This window comes from Lissotriton helveticus, chromosome 1_1 (assembly GCF_964261635.1).
Source record: "Lissotriton helveticus chromosome 1_1, aLisHel1.1, whole genome shotgun sequence".
In the NCBI taxonomy this organism is placed as follows: Eukaryota; Metazoa; Chordata; class Amphibia; order Caudata; family Salamandridae; genus Lissotriton; species Lissotriton helveticus.
In genome coordinates, this window is record NC_136057.1 from 1,180,565,199 (window position 1) to 1,180,577,933 (window position 12,735).

General features: G+C 45.3%; 1 protein-coding gene across 6 annotated transcripts in view; it reads right to left on the reverse strand.

Annotated features, from left to right (window-relative positions):
* The window catches only part of PHTF2 (putative homeodomain transcription factor 2), a 488,580-nt gene that overhangs the window by 68,028 nt on the left and 407,817 nt on the right, over window positions 1-12,735 (reverse strand). For all 6 annotated transcript variants that reach the window (XM_078679193.1, XM_078679174.1, XM_078679164.1 and 3 more), the window contains 2 exons: window positions 5,417-5,572; window positions 3,151-3,246 (listed from right to left, as the gene is read on the reverse strand). In XM_078679193.1, coding sequence (XP_078535319.1) covers window positions 3,151-3,246; window positions 5,417-5,572 — 252 coding nt within the window. The remainder of the gene's footprint in view (window positions 1-3,150; window positions 3,247-5,416; window positions 5,573-12,735) is intronic.

The following is a 12,735-nucleotide window of genomic DNA, read 5'->3' on the forward strand; positions in this document are numbered from 1 at the left end:
GTCGACTCTGTGGTTCACAAGTAACCCCAAGGTTGCCGCTTGCGCTCCAGAGTGTGTGCGCAAGCGAATTTCGCCGCTAGGTCTCGTGTAGGGGAAGGATAGTGAGCAGGATAGTGTGGGCAGCGAGGGAGCTCACCAACTAGGCAGCCATCGCCGTCGCTCGCTAGCTCTGCCCCCAGATGTCCCATTTTTAGAATATATTGCAAAGCAGTACCTACCTCCCTAAGGTGCAGAATCTGGGAAGTGGACCAAGGTCGGATTGGGACAGAAAAAAGGCCGGGGTACTAAAATGAAAGAGGACCCCAATTAAGCAAATCAGATAAGTGGAAAAAAGTGACCGATTTTCAAATTGGAGCAGTTTTGACCTTGTAAAGACAAGCTGTATGTGTTGTGCAAAGTATGCATACATGGATAACGGCTTGCTGTGGGCAACGCTTATTTTCAGATCAGGGAAATCTAGAGTTAAAACCGGCCAAACAGACCATAAAACGGGCCTACAAACAGCCAAAAAAACGGTCTACACATGGACCTTTCAGACCAACCCATTGGGCACTGCCTAACTGCCCTATAGGCTAGTCCGACCCTGGAGATGACCAAAAAGTCCTGTAGTGCAGAGTGAGCAAAGACATTTTCTCGCCAGAATCACTGTCACAGCAGTAGTGCTTCATAAAAGCATATAACAATGCACATGTCAAAGCTTGGTAAGTATCAAGAACAGGCTCTCTGCCCCATCTTATTGTCGTAGTAGGGGTTTTGGACCTGGTGAAATGAGCTCTTGGGCCCTAAGGGGCTCTTTCTTGACCAGTGCATAGCAGATTTTAATTTAGATCACTATTCAACTTGACAGGGTTCTCTTTTGCATCACCTTGCCCTTCTTGGCACCTGAGAAGCTGACTAAGAGCTGGCAGTTTACTAGCCCATGAATTTATTCAGGAGGAGCAGGTGTCCGAAAGCTGGGAGATCCATGGTGACAATATCATCAGGTGGACAAGGTTCATAGGTGATATTTTTTCAATCTGGAATGGGGGTGGAAAGGGGATGAGTTGTCTACTAATCAATGTGTGGTTTCTCTTAATAATAATGAACTCATTTTACAGTTCACTGTAAATATTAGTAAGGAGAAAAGTGTGTTTTTAGATGTAGAGATCAAGGCACAGGGAAATATATAGGTTACTAAATTACACAGAAAGAAGACTGCAGGGAATAGCTTATTGAATGCTAACAGTACACACCCTTCTAGCCTAATTCAGAGTATTGCCTATGGGGAGCTGATTAGGGTGAAGCGAAATTGCAGCACACAGCAGGAATATAATGAGGAAAAAGTAGTGATGAGTAGGAGATTTGAGAAACGTGGCTATAGCAAAAAAAAAAAAAAAAAACAATCGGACAGGCTATAGAAAAGGCAGATGCACTGCAGAGGTCTGATCTATTGCAGCCTAAACCTGCAGCAGTGGAAAGTGTGGATCAGGTCGGATTTATAACACATTTTTCTAATAATGCATACAAAATCAGAAAAACGTTCAATCGCAATTGGCACATTCTTAGAAAATTCTGCAAAATATGTCCTTGAAACACCGCATCTTATTAAGAAGAAGTAGATCGCTGAAGGATGAACCAAGTTATAATGCAGTATCTACTACAGATTTCAGGGGACATAGGAGTGGTGGCAGTGGATTCAAATGCTGCAAGCGCTACAAAGTGTGTGCCAAGAGTACAGATTGCGCTAAATTGAAAATCCCTAATACTGAGAGAGAATTTCTAATGAAGGGGAATTTTCACATGTGAAACTGACTATTGTGTATTGCTTGACACATCAAGGGCACACCGTTGTGGTAAATTCCACATAGCCAACACTGTCCATCAGGCAAAGAAAAGAATACTAGAACTCCTAAGAGCAATCAAGAGTAATGACGTGCAATATCCAGTTGCACAACATTTCTACATAATGCACTATCAGAATAAGAAATTGTTATCATATGTAGTGTTAAATGCGATTGCTTTACAAGAGAGAGAGGGTGACAGGGAGCACCAGTTAAGAAGAATGGAATCAAGATTTATCATTGATTTAGACACATTAACCCCCTCAAGTTTGAATTCTAGTGAAGAGATGGTGCTACATTTGTAAACAGCCTGAATTTGAAAACGGACTTTCAGAGTATAGTCTGTTTGTTTTAAATGAATGGAACAGAACTATTTTTAACAATACAGTTATTGTTGGAGTGGTTTTAGATGAAAAGGTTTATTAGTAATGTTACTTTTTCTTTCTGTCTTTTTTTTACATACATAGGAATATGATGTAACGATGCAGGAAGTATTAGCATCGCTAATAGGATAATCAATATAACAGCGTGATGGCAGTCTCGGAGGAGAAATGGTCTATGAAACTAATTTGATTATGCCCACTTGGGCTGAATGGGTAACCAAAATGTCCCAATATTCGGAATTGCCCACTGGGGCTTGACATTATTGGTGGTATATTGATGTAACAGAATGTGAAGAATTTGGTTGTTGCACACAAGGGCAGGATTCTCTACACATGACAAACTGCTATTGAAGTTTAACACGCTGGCTGTCAATATTTTTGTTTATAAACCATATGTATTGTATAGCGATGCTAAATTGAATGCATATCCATAAATGAAATTAGCAAATAGCTTTTTGCTGATTTTTGGAACTCGTGTACATAAGAGAAATGATTATGATTGATATGTAAAGTAATATTCATTGAAGTAATTTATAATTTATATATGAGTTGAAAGACTATATGAATTAATATGTGCTTAAACTAAAGTGAGTCATGAATTGGCTAAACATAAGATGTCTAAAGATGGCGCTCATGAAAGAGGGTGAAAAAGGAGTATGCATGTATTACTGTCCTTCCTCACTGTCATTGACAATGCATGTAAATTTGGCAGTATGGAGGCTCAAACCATACCCTGAGAAAGCCGCAAGGCGAAATGCATTGGTGAGCTGCGATCTTGCCTAATAAATCGATGAAAGCAGCTCCGAGATCGGAGAGAAGAGTGTGATATATATATGTTCTGTTTTCAAATATCGGGATACAATGCAAGCCACTTAAGAAAACATTTAGAAACTTGTGCTCTAACAAAATGGTATTGTGAAATAATGACCTGTACTTTTATCACTTACTTTTAATAACTTGGTAGCCAGTTTTAAAACATTGTTCACAAGTGTCAGTTCTTCTTTCTTGTTAGGCTTCTTCTCCATTTTCAAGTATAGGTTTATCTATTAAAGACGAAGCACATTCAACAGTTGAAATAAAGAAAAATGCATCATATTTAAAAAGGATAAGACATTTGGGAAGCTTGTCGAGGTCCATGGCATCATTTAATGAAAAAGCTGTTTTTCCCCTAACCTTCATTTTACCTTCAGATCAGAGTCTATCCAACAAAACAGCAAATAAGATTAGTAGAGTAAGAATAAAGATTAGAAAGAGTGATCTTGAGACAAACTTTACATCAGAGCTGATATGTAACTTGAAATAGGGGTGGCCCAATGACTGCATTGATGCTAGCAACAGCGGTGACCTGTTTATATGTATGACATACAATTGGCTAGATTATTTAAGTGTTAGTGCTGCAAAATGCAATATTCTTATTTCAATAATGCCTGCACAGTTAGTTAACCTTTAGAACACATTCCTCAGTGGCCCTCAAAATACAGCACCATTAAATCTACACTATAGTAGGTTTTATACACAGATGTTAATCATCATCTCAAACACGGAGTGATGACAAGAGGCCAATCTCAGATTTATCAGTGTCATCACAGTGAGTGAAGTCAGGTTTGAAGTTCTGCGCTGTGGTAGCCAGACGTTAATTCATAATATCTCAAACCGGTTTTGTATCATGGAGGATCACCAAGGGTTAGGCTCCACCAACACTTGTAGACAAAAAGATGTGGCACGTATCAGAAAAAGGACACTTTACGAACAAATTTGAATTGAATTTGGATTATTGCCTAAATTACACAGGCTATGGGAAAGCTAGGTTTCCCCTCCGAACTCCATTTACAAACAGCAACTGAATACTAGAATGTTATCCCCCTCATGTATTTGGCAGGTGTTCAGCCACAAAAGAAGGACTGAAATGTATGGAATACACATGACTGGCCCTAAACATTTGTTTGTGAGGCTCAAAGACAAAGACCGGATCCAAGATCATATTATGCTGAAGTCAACGACAAGGAATAACTAACCACCTTTGTACACCCCAGCTACTCTGTGTTTTAAGTATATGCTCTACTGCTTTGTGGGACTGAGAGGAAGTACAAGGGTTGGTCCTGAAGATTATATACAATCCAGCTGATGACAATCACAACTTGTTTCTTAGTGTGCCTTACAAATCTACATGTTGTTCAGTAGCCCTTTATACAATAAATGTCGTATTACCCATTTCACCGATAATTTAGTAACTTCAAAAGCAAGAAAAAGCAGTGTTAGCCCTTTTGGGGGATTCCAACCTGTAAATACCAGGTTGTACACGAATCTCAGTATTTAATGTTTAACCCACTGACCTATCATAATAGCTTGTAAATGGGATTAGTATTTTTTGTTTACATATCCCTTTCATTCAGAATGTATTTTGGCATTTTACTCTTCAAATAAATGTAAAGTTTACATCAGAAGTATAATTTCAAACCTCTGTATAGATGTTGTTACTTCTCAGAAACTCAGGAAAGCTAATGTTTTGATATTTCCAATACAGCAATAAAACTACAATGTGATGTTGTGATGTCAATATGTCCTGTCAGTGGAATATGAAAGCTTTACTTGCGCCATGCACAGCAGCAATAAATCTAGCTGTAAAGGATGCCGAATCACCAAACACATGACAACTATAAAACTAGATACCTGTTTAAGGCCAAAAATAGATGGCCAAGGTACGGAAACATATGAACACCCTACACAAGTGATTCAGTCATGCTACCTTTTGGAAATGAGTCCTGGAAATTGACAATTTCAGCAACTGCTTTAAAAGTAGGGTAAACAGAGTTATAAGAGTTAAATATATATATATATATATATATATATATATATATACATGAAAATATGAGAGGCAGACTATATTTAAAATTCTGGATCAGAGATGTACAATTATGCTGTTTCTTTGTATTCCGTGAGGAATAAACACATGCATGTGCTTTGAGTAACCATGAGAGAACTCAAATAATAAAAAATGTTATACATAAATGATGCAAGTTGGTTTAAAAACACACTTTGATAAAAGGCAGGAGAAATGTTTGATATAGATTTTAAATGTTCTGAACACAGGCATGTAATGACAACAAAAGCACATCAGCAATAGCAAACAGATTTTGCTAAATAAGAAATTGATTCGGTTAAAGTTACATTATTGGGGTCAAGCCAAAGTTTAAGACTTAAAAGAATACCCACCTGTTCGGTCAACAATATTGAGGTATTGCTATACTTCTTATTAGTTTCTGATCCAAGAGTAACAAATCTTAGCAGAAAGAGTGTAAGCGAAATACACCATATTACCAGTTCCCAATTGTAGTGGCATTCAAGGAAAACCTTGTGAACATGAAGAAGCTGGAAAGAAAAAATAACACAAACTATTTAAATGGTCACTATGGGAACTGATCATTTTACAAAACACAGTTTCATAATAGCTTTAAAAAAATAGAAACTTGATGCATTAACTATTATAATTTGCTGAAGCCTAATTTTGAACAATCTTCCCATTTAACTACAATATTACCTACTATCTTGTTATGTATTTTGACACCATTTTTACATTTTAAGGTGGTTTAGGCAAAATCATGTTACCAGTTATTTATATTTGTTATCAGTTTGGTTAATGCAGAGTACCTGTACACCACACCACTGCACGTGTTTCAGAATGGTCAGCTTTGAACAGCCAGCCCTACTGACAAATAGTGCTATTTCCAGCGTTCATTTGCGTAGAGTCACACATGCACTTCAACAAAAAATGTTGCTCAGCTGAATAAACAGGAAGACTCATGACTTTGTAGTAAATATTTCCTTATGTCTAATGTTTAATCTGTCACAACTCTTCATTTAAAAACAGAGGTAGTCACAGTTCATGATTATAGCGAAAAGTCAATCTCTCCTTATCTAAACTCAGAAGGAAATTTGAGCTTGACTCACCATTTAGAAACTTTGACCCTCTCATCTATTTTCCTATCTCGTTATTACTGTCTTCTATAATTTAATGCAGCAGGATTTTAAGTTTGAAAACAGTATACTGATAGTTTATAGTATGTCTTTTTGTGTCTCTCTGTTATTCAGTGTTTCTCAACGCATTAGGTATTGGTCCATTTATCTCCAGTGGTTCTAACAATTGCAAGAGTATACAAATACATAAACTGAAAATGTTTCTCTGGAAAAGGGTAGTGGCCAACAGTTCTTGAGATGGAATGGGAAAACAAACTAAAGTTAATACAATTCCAACCTACTATAGAACTGATATAACTGTACAAGAGCACTTTTTTGATGAAGCTGATGACATGTTGTGGCAGTAGTTAAAAAAGGAGGAGCAAAGGTGCAAGTTCACAGGAAGGAACAATAAGTAGCTGGAAAACAGAGCATTGAGCAGAAATGTAGCCAACAAGAGTACTTAAAAATGTGTAAGCAATGAAAATTTACGAGCAAAAACTTCCAAAGGCCCAGTCAAGATCACAACTCTTGGTAGCTGGCTGCGAGAAGGCAGGCTTAATTTAGGAGACAGATGTGTGAAGCATTTAAAAACACCACTACATTAAATAAGCCACAAAACACTATAAAATTTCATAACCTATTTATAAACATAGGAAACATTATTTTGATAAAACTGACACCAAAATCACAAAAATCCAATGTAGGGAACTGGAGATATGAATTTTTAAAGAATAAACACTTTTTAGTACTTATAAACATAGCATCAACTTGGTCATCTGGTCACGTGTTTGATCAGGACAAAGTAAAAGTTTGAGGCCGACCGCGATGGAGCCCTAGTTGGATACACTAAGCGGGAGGCCCTGGCCAAAATTGTCCCTTCACATTTAGAAACTTTTCTGGAGGATATCCCCTCGTCGTGAGGGCCTGCTCTTTAGGCCAGGATTCTAGTCGACAAAGGTAGCTTAGCTCACTCAGCATAAGGCCTTGGTGAAATCGTGGAAGTTTTGAGCTCCTGAGCTTTCAGCGGGACGAACCTGAAATCCAGATAGGGTCGCCATTCGACATAGGCGGCTTGTCTCTCGGCAACAGGTTGGTCACCTTATGGAGTTATTTTCCTAAAGTTGCTCCAAACTTCTGGAACTTATTCCTAAATACTCTCTGGAGGATTCAAAGTGTTGTACACACAGATCCAAGGGTTTATCAGCTCCGACATAGATCTTGGAAGTTGGGACTACAATTCCCACAATGCTGGGGACTTCGTGGGGAAGATATGGCAGGTGAGCTTTGTTAATCTGTGGCTTTCAGGGAGTCTACTCCTTAATCTTTTTTGAAACAAGGCAAAGTCCTCAGGGCTGTAGTTCCAAGTGTGCAGCAGCAGCAGTCCTTCAGAGTGCAATCCTTTGAGGTGCAGATCAGGGTTCCAGGAGTGCAGTCCTTCCCCTTGTAGTTTCAGGCAGCAGATCTGAGTTGCTATGCAACTCTCTCATATTTATCCATGTTCTCCAATTTAAACACGATATGGAAGGGATGGCCCCAACTGTAGGGAATATTATGCTGCTAGAGATAATTTGTCATGGGCTTGAAGATACGGCGTTTCTGCAACGTAAGTGCTGACAGGTCCTGAAATAGGGTCGGCGATTGATTCTTTAAAGAGATGGGGTGCAGGTGTTGCGGTTTCCGGAGAATTTCCTCTTTTGTTCGGAAGTCCTGTATACAGACTAAGATGGCCAATTGGGGGCCGTCGCGGCTCGCTGGGGTTCCACCCTATGTGCTCTGTACAGCCTCAGTTCTGTCTCCAGGGTCCGTCCCAGGACATGGTTGAAAAGTTCTCTAGTGAATTTTAACAGGTCCTTGGTGTCCTCCGACACCACCACCCCTCGGATTCATATATTGTGCCGCCGAGAGCGGTTTTCTAGGTCCTCGAGGTGTGTTTGCAAGTCCACCTGTTGATCATGAATTCTTATTATCTCTTGCTGCATTGCCTCAATCTCGGCGACTCGACCTTCTTGTTTGGTTTCAAGCTCCATTACCCGTTCTCCAATGCCATCCATGTCCCTACGCACTTCCCGGATCTCTTCCGAAAATTCCTTCTTGAGAGTGTGGATGTCATCCCTCAGGGCTGTGAAAAGAGATTCCAAGAAGGCTTTCATGATGGGTTCCACATCAACTGTCGGGGTCTCCGCCATCGACTTGTCTTTAGATGGTGGGGACGGTTTGGCTTTAGCAAACATCTCTTTCACAGTTTTATCTTTGCGGGCCCTCGCCATTGACATGACGCTTGTGTCGCAGACCTGGGAGTACCGTCCTGGAGAAATCCTCTGAGCTCTGAGGCGCCCCTAGGCCCGTGGTTTCCTGGCGGGCCTACTCCGAGATTGTAATCCTGGCCACGTGAGGGGCTCGGTGGTTAGTAGGGCCTTAGTGTGCTATGGTGGGGGGCGCGTCTCTGCCGGTCACGTTCCGTGCTGGCCCGACAACCTCGGTAGCAGGCCTGTCCCGCAAGCACCGGACATATGGGACCTCCCTGCAGTGCTGGGCGTTTCAGAATCTCAGCCGCTCCTCCGTGTACTGCCCTCACTAGTCCGGGTCCCCTAGTCGCTCGCGACAAAACCCCCAGGCCTCCTCCCAAACGGTCCCCCTGGTGTATGTTCAGGCGTCCGAAACAGGCTCCACGCTATTGGGGCCTACAGCCCGGCCACTGTGTCCCTCTGCCGCTGAGCCTGGAGGAGTATGTCCGGCACCCTGACAGTAGGCTTCCTTCAGTTGTCCCTGTCGCCCAGTGCCTGCTCAACGCTGTCCCTGGCTGCAGCCGCTCAACGTAAGGGACGCAGGGTCGCAGGCAGTCTCCGTGCTGGCCCCCACTGGTCACCAGCCACACCACAGTTCGCCGCTCACCGTGTCAGGGAGCCTCGCAGTGTTTTCTCCCCCAACCAGCCGTGGCCCTCATACGCCTCCCGCGCTGTGGGATGCGCCTCCAATGTCCGCCCTCTTAGGCTGCCACGCCGCCCCTCACCTCCGTTCTGCTGTTTGGCGTCCTAGGCGTCTTCCTCCACCCTCTGCTGCGATACGGTTGCCGGCCGGTCCTCGCTCCACTCTCCGCGCTGACCCCTCGCGGGGCTGGGGAAGGCCGCGCCAACCCCTCTGCCGTACCCGCCTCCTCCACTCTGGGGCTGTCGGCGGGGGCTCGCACCGGGCAGGCCTCCCGGCGGGTGGTGGGTCCGCAGAAGCTACCGGGTAGTGCCACACCCGGCGCCTCGTGCTACATGCACGCGCGGGCCGGACTCACCGGGCCCTTCGTAGAGCTGCCCCAGGCTACCGCTTCCAGACCCGGCTGTTCCCGGGCTTAACTCCGGCTCCGCCCCCTCGCCGTTCCACAATTGCAGGCCGCACAGGAGGCCGCGTGGATGTCGCAGCAGTAAGGCCTCCGCTGGTCGCTGTCTGCTCCCACTCGCGCCAGGGGACACTGGGGGTGCCGGCCGATCTGTTGAGATGGCTGATGAGGGGCTTCCAGATAGCGAAAGCCAGTGCTGAAAAAGGCCGGCGGCGGGAGCTCTGGAGGACACGTCCGCTCATGCCGCCATCTTGGCCACGCCTGACGCAATGTAGATGTTAAACAATGTGGGGCTCAAACATGAGCCCAGAGGAACGCCCTTGGTTAGTTCCATTGTCTTTGACCGAAAAGAACTAGATTGACAGTCTGGGTACAGGAGGACAGGAAGCTCGTCATCCACTGAAGGGCAGGTCCTCTAAGTCCAATCTCCTGAGCAAGATCTGGTGTGAGACCGTGTCGAATGCGGGAGAAAGGTCCAACAGCACGAGAATTGTAGAGTGGCCACTGTCTAAGGTCATCCTGATGTTGTCCGTGACCTCCAACAGGGCCGACTCCGTACTGTGTTTGGGTCTGAAACCGGATTGAGAAGGGTCCAGGCTGCCATTATTTTCGACATGGACAGATAGATGTTGATTAATCTATTTTTCCAGAACTGTGCTCAGGAGAGATAGTAGGGAAATAGGGTGGAGGTTGGAGAGCTCTTCCATCAGGACCTTGGGATTTTTACTGAGCGAGATGACCTGTGCGCCTTCCATTCCCGTGGGAGATGACCCTCTTTCATAGAGAGGTTGAGGATTGTGCCTATGGGTGAAGAGAGTTGGTTGGAAAAGGAGGAGGCTACTTTTGCTGGGATAACATCCAGGGGAGAGCCTGGTTTTACGGAATGAAGTAAGGCTGCCACCACCTCAGTTGACTTAGGGGGGAAGCTCTCCAGCAGTTGTGTGGTTGCAGATACTGATGGGTTGGGGGACGATGCAATCAATTAATCAATCAATCAAGGCATTTGTCAAGTGCACTACATACCCGCGAGGGTCGCAAGGCAATGGGGGTGGGGGGGGGGGGAGCTGCTACTGTATGAAGAGCCAGGTCTTGAGAAGTCTTCTGAAGGTCAAAAGGTCTTCGGTCTGCCGCAGGCGGATGGGGAGGGTGTTCCATGTCTTGGCGGCAAGGTGGGAGAATGATCTGCCGCCGGCAGTCACTCTGCTGATGCGGGGGCCGGTGGCGAGGGTGCGGTCTGTGGAGCGGAGCTGGCGGGTGGAACTGTAGAGGCTGAGTCGGCTGTTGGGGTACATTGGTCCTGTGTTGTTGAGTGCCTTGTGTGCGTGGGTGAGAGTTTGATGGTTATCCTCTTGTTGATAGGGAGCCAGTGTAGGTCTCTCAGGTGGGGTGTGATGTGGCTGCGGCGAGGGATGTCGAGGATCAGGCGTGCGGAGGCGTTCTGGATGTGTTGAAGCAGTTTCAGGAATTTGGCCGGGGCTCCTGCGTGGAGTGTGTTTCCGAAGTCCAGTCTGCTGCTGACGAGGGCCTGGGTGACCGTCCTTGTTTTGGTGCAGAGCCACTGGAAGATCTTGCGAAGCATGCGGAGGGTGTTGAAGCAGGAGGAAGAGACGGCGTTGACCTGCTTCTTCATGGAGAGGGTAGAGTCGAGGATGAACCCTAGGTTGCGTGCGTGGTCGGTGGGTGTTCCTAGTGCAGTCAGCCACCAGGAGTTGTCCCAGGCCGAAGGGGTGGATCCGAGGATGAGGACCTCCGTCTTTTCCAAGTTCAACTTCAGTCGGCTGTACCTCATCCAGTTGGCGACGGCCTTCATTGCTACGTGGAGGTTGGTTTTGGCGGTGTGGGGGTCCTTGGTGAGGGAGAGGATCAGTTGGGTGTCGTCGGCGTAAGAGATGATTTTGAGGTCGTGCGACGTGGGCGAGTGGTGCCATGTAGATGTTTAACAATGTTGGGCAGAGGGATGATCCTTGGGGTACGCCGCACATCTCGGTGGCTTCGGAGCGGAAGGGGGGTAGGCAAACGCTCTGTGTTCTGCCGGAGAGGAAGGAAGTCCAGGCCCTTCTCTTGGATTCCGGCGTCGTAGAGGCGTGTTCGTAGTGTGCGGTGGCAGACCATGTCGAAGCCGTCTGACAGGTCTAGTAGGATGAGGGCCGCGGTTTCTCGTTGTCTAGCAGTGTTGGCTCCCAGGGGGAGAGATCTTATCATAGAAACGTTAAATTTTCAGTGAGAAATACTGGCCAATGTCATCACAGAGAGCTTGAGAGGGGCTCTCAGAGTTATCACAGGCCTTGGGACTGGTGAAAGATTTCAGTATCTGAAATAGAGTTTTTGGAGCATTCTCTGCCTTAACTAACTGTTGGGTGATAAATGTTTTGCGCGCTCCTTTTACATTTTTGGGGTAGGAGGAGAGGGCATTCTTGAAGTTGTCTTTGTCCCTCGCAACCTGGGACCTGCTTCATCGCCTCTCCAGATTTTTGCACTGCCGTTTTTCTGCATGAAGCTCGGGGGAGTACCAAACTGATTGAGGCCGTCTAGCTGTATTCGTGAATGATTTGAAAGGCGCAAGCAGGTCAATGATACTTGTAACCGCCGAATTGTACCTGGCTAGGCCCTCCTCAGTGTGGGAAGGTTCAACTTCAACTTCCCAGGGTGGCGAAAAGGCTGCCTGGAAGCTATCAGATCTTATACCATTGTCTGCAGACGCTGAGGGCGGCAGCAGGGGGAACACTCACGCTGGGCCCCAGAATAGTAAATTCAATAGATGCATGGTCTGACCAAGTCAGAGGTTGTGGAGGTTCACACATGACACAAGGGGCATTGGAAAAAATGGCATCCAGTGTGTGACCCGCAGAGTGGGTCGGGCCATCATTAAGCGTTGTTAGGCCTAGGAGAGCCAGGTCTGCAAGGAGCAGCGATGTGTCGGGGAGGGTGTCACATTCACTGTGCACATTGAAGTCGCCCAGCAGTAGGAATTTATTAGTCGAGAATACATGGGGAGCAATTATTTCCATGAGCTGGAGTGAAAAGTCTGCCAGTGGGCCGGGAGGCCGGTATACTAAGGCACCTTTCCAGCTGAGTTGTGAATGGAAATCACTGCGAAAGAATGAGATTTCTATATTGGTCTGTGGCGACAAGTAGGAGGGCACCCCTGGCCAATGGGGGACAGGGTACCACCCAAAAGCAGAACAGCTTTCTCCAAAGTGTTGTCTTGTCCCACAAAGCACTGCACTTTAAAATTAAGGATGGAGAA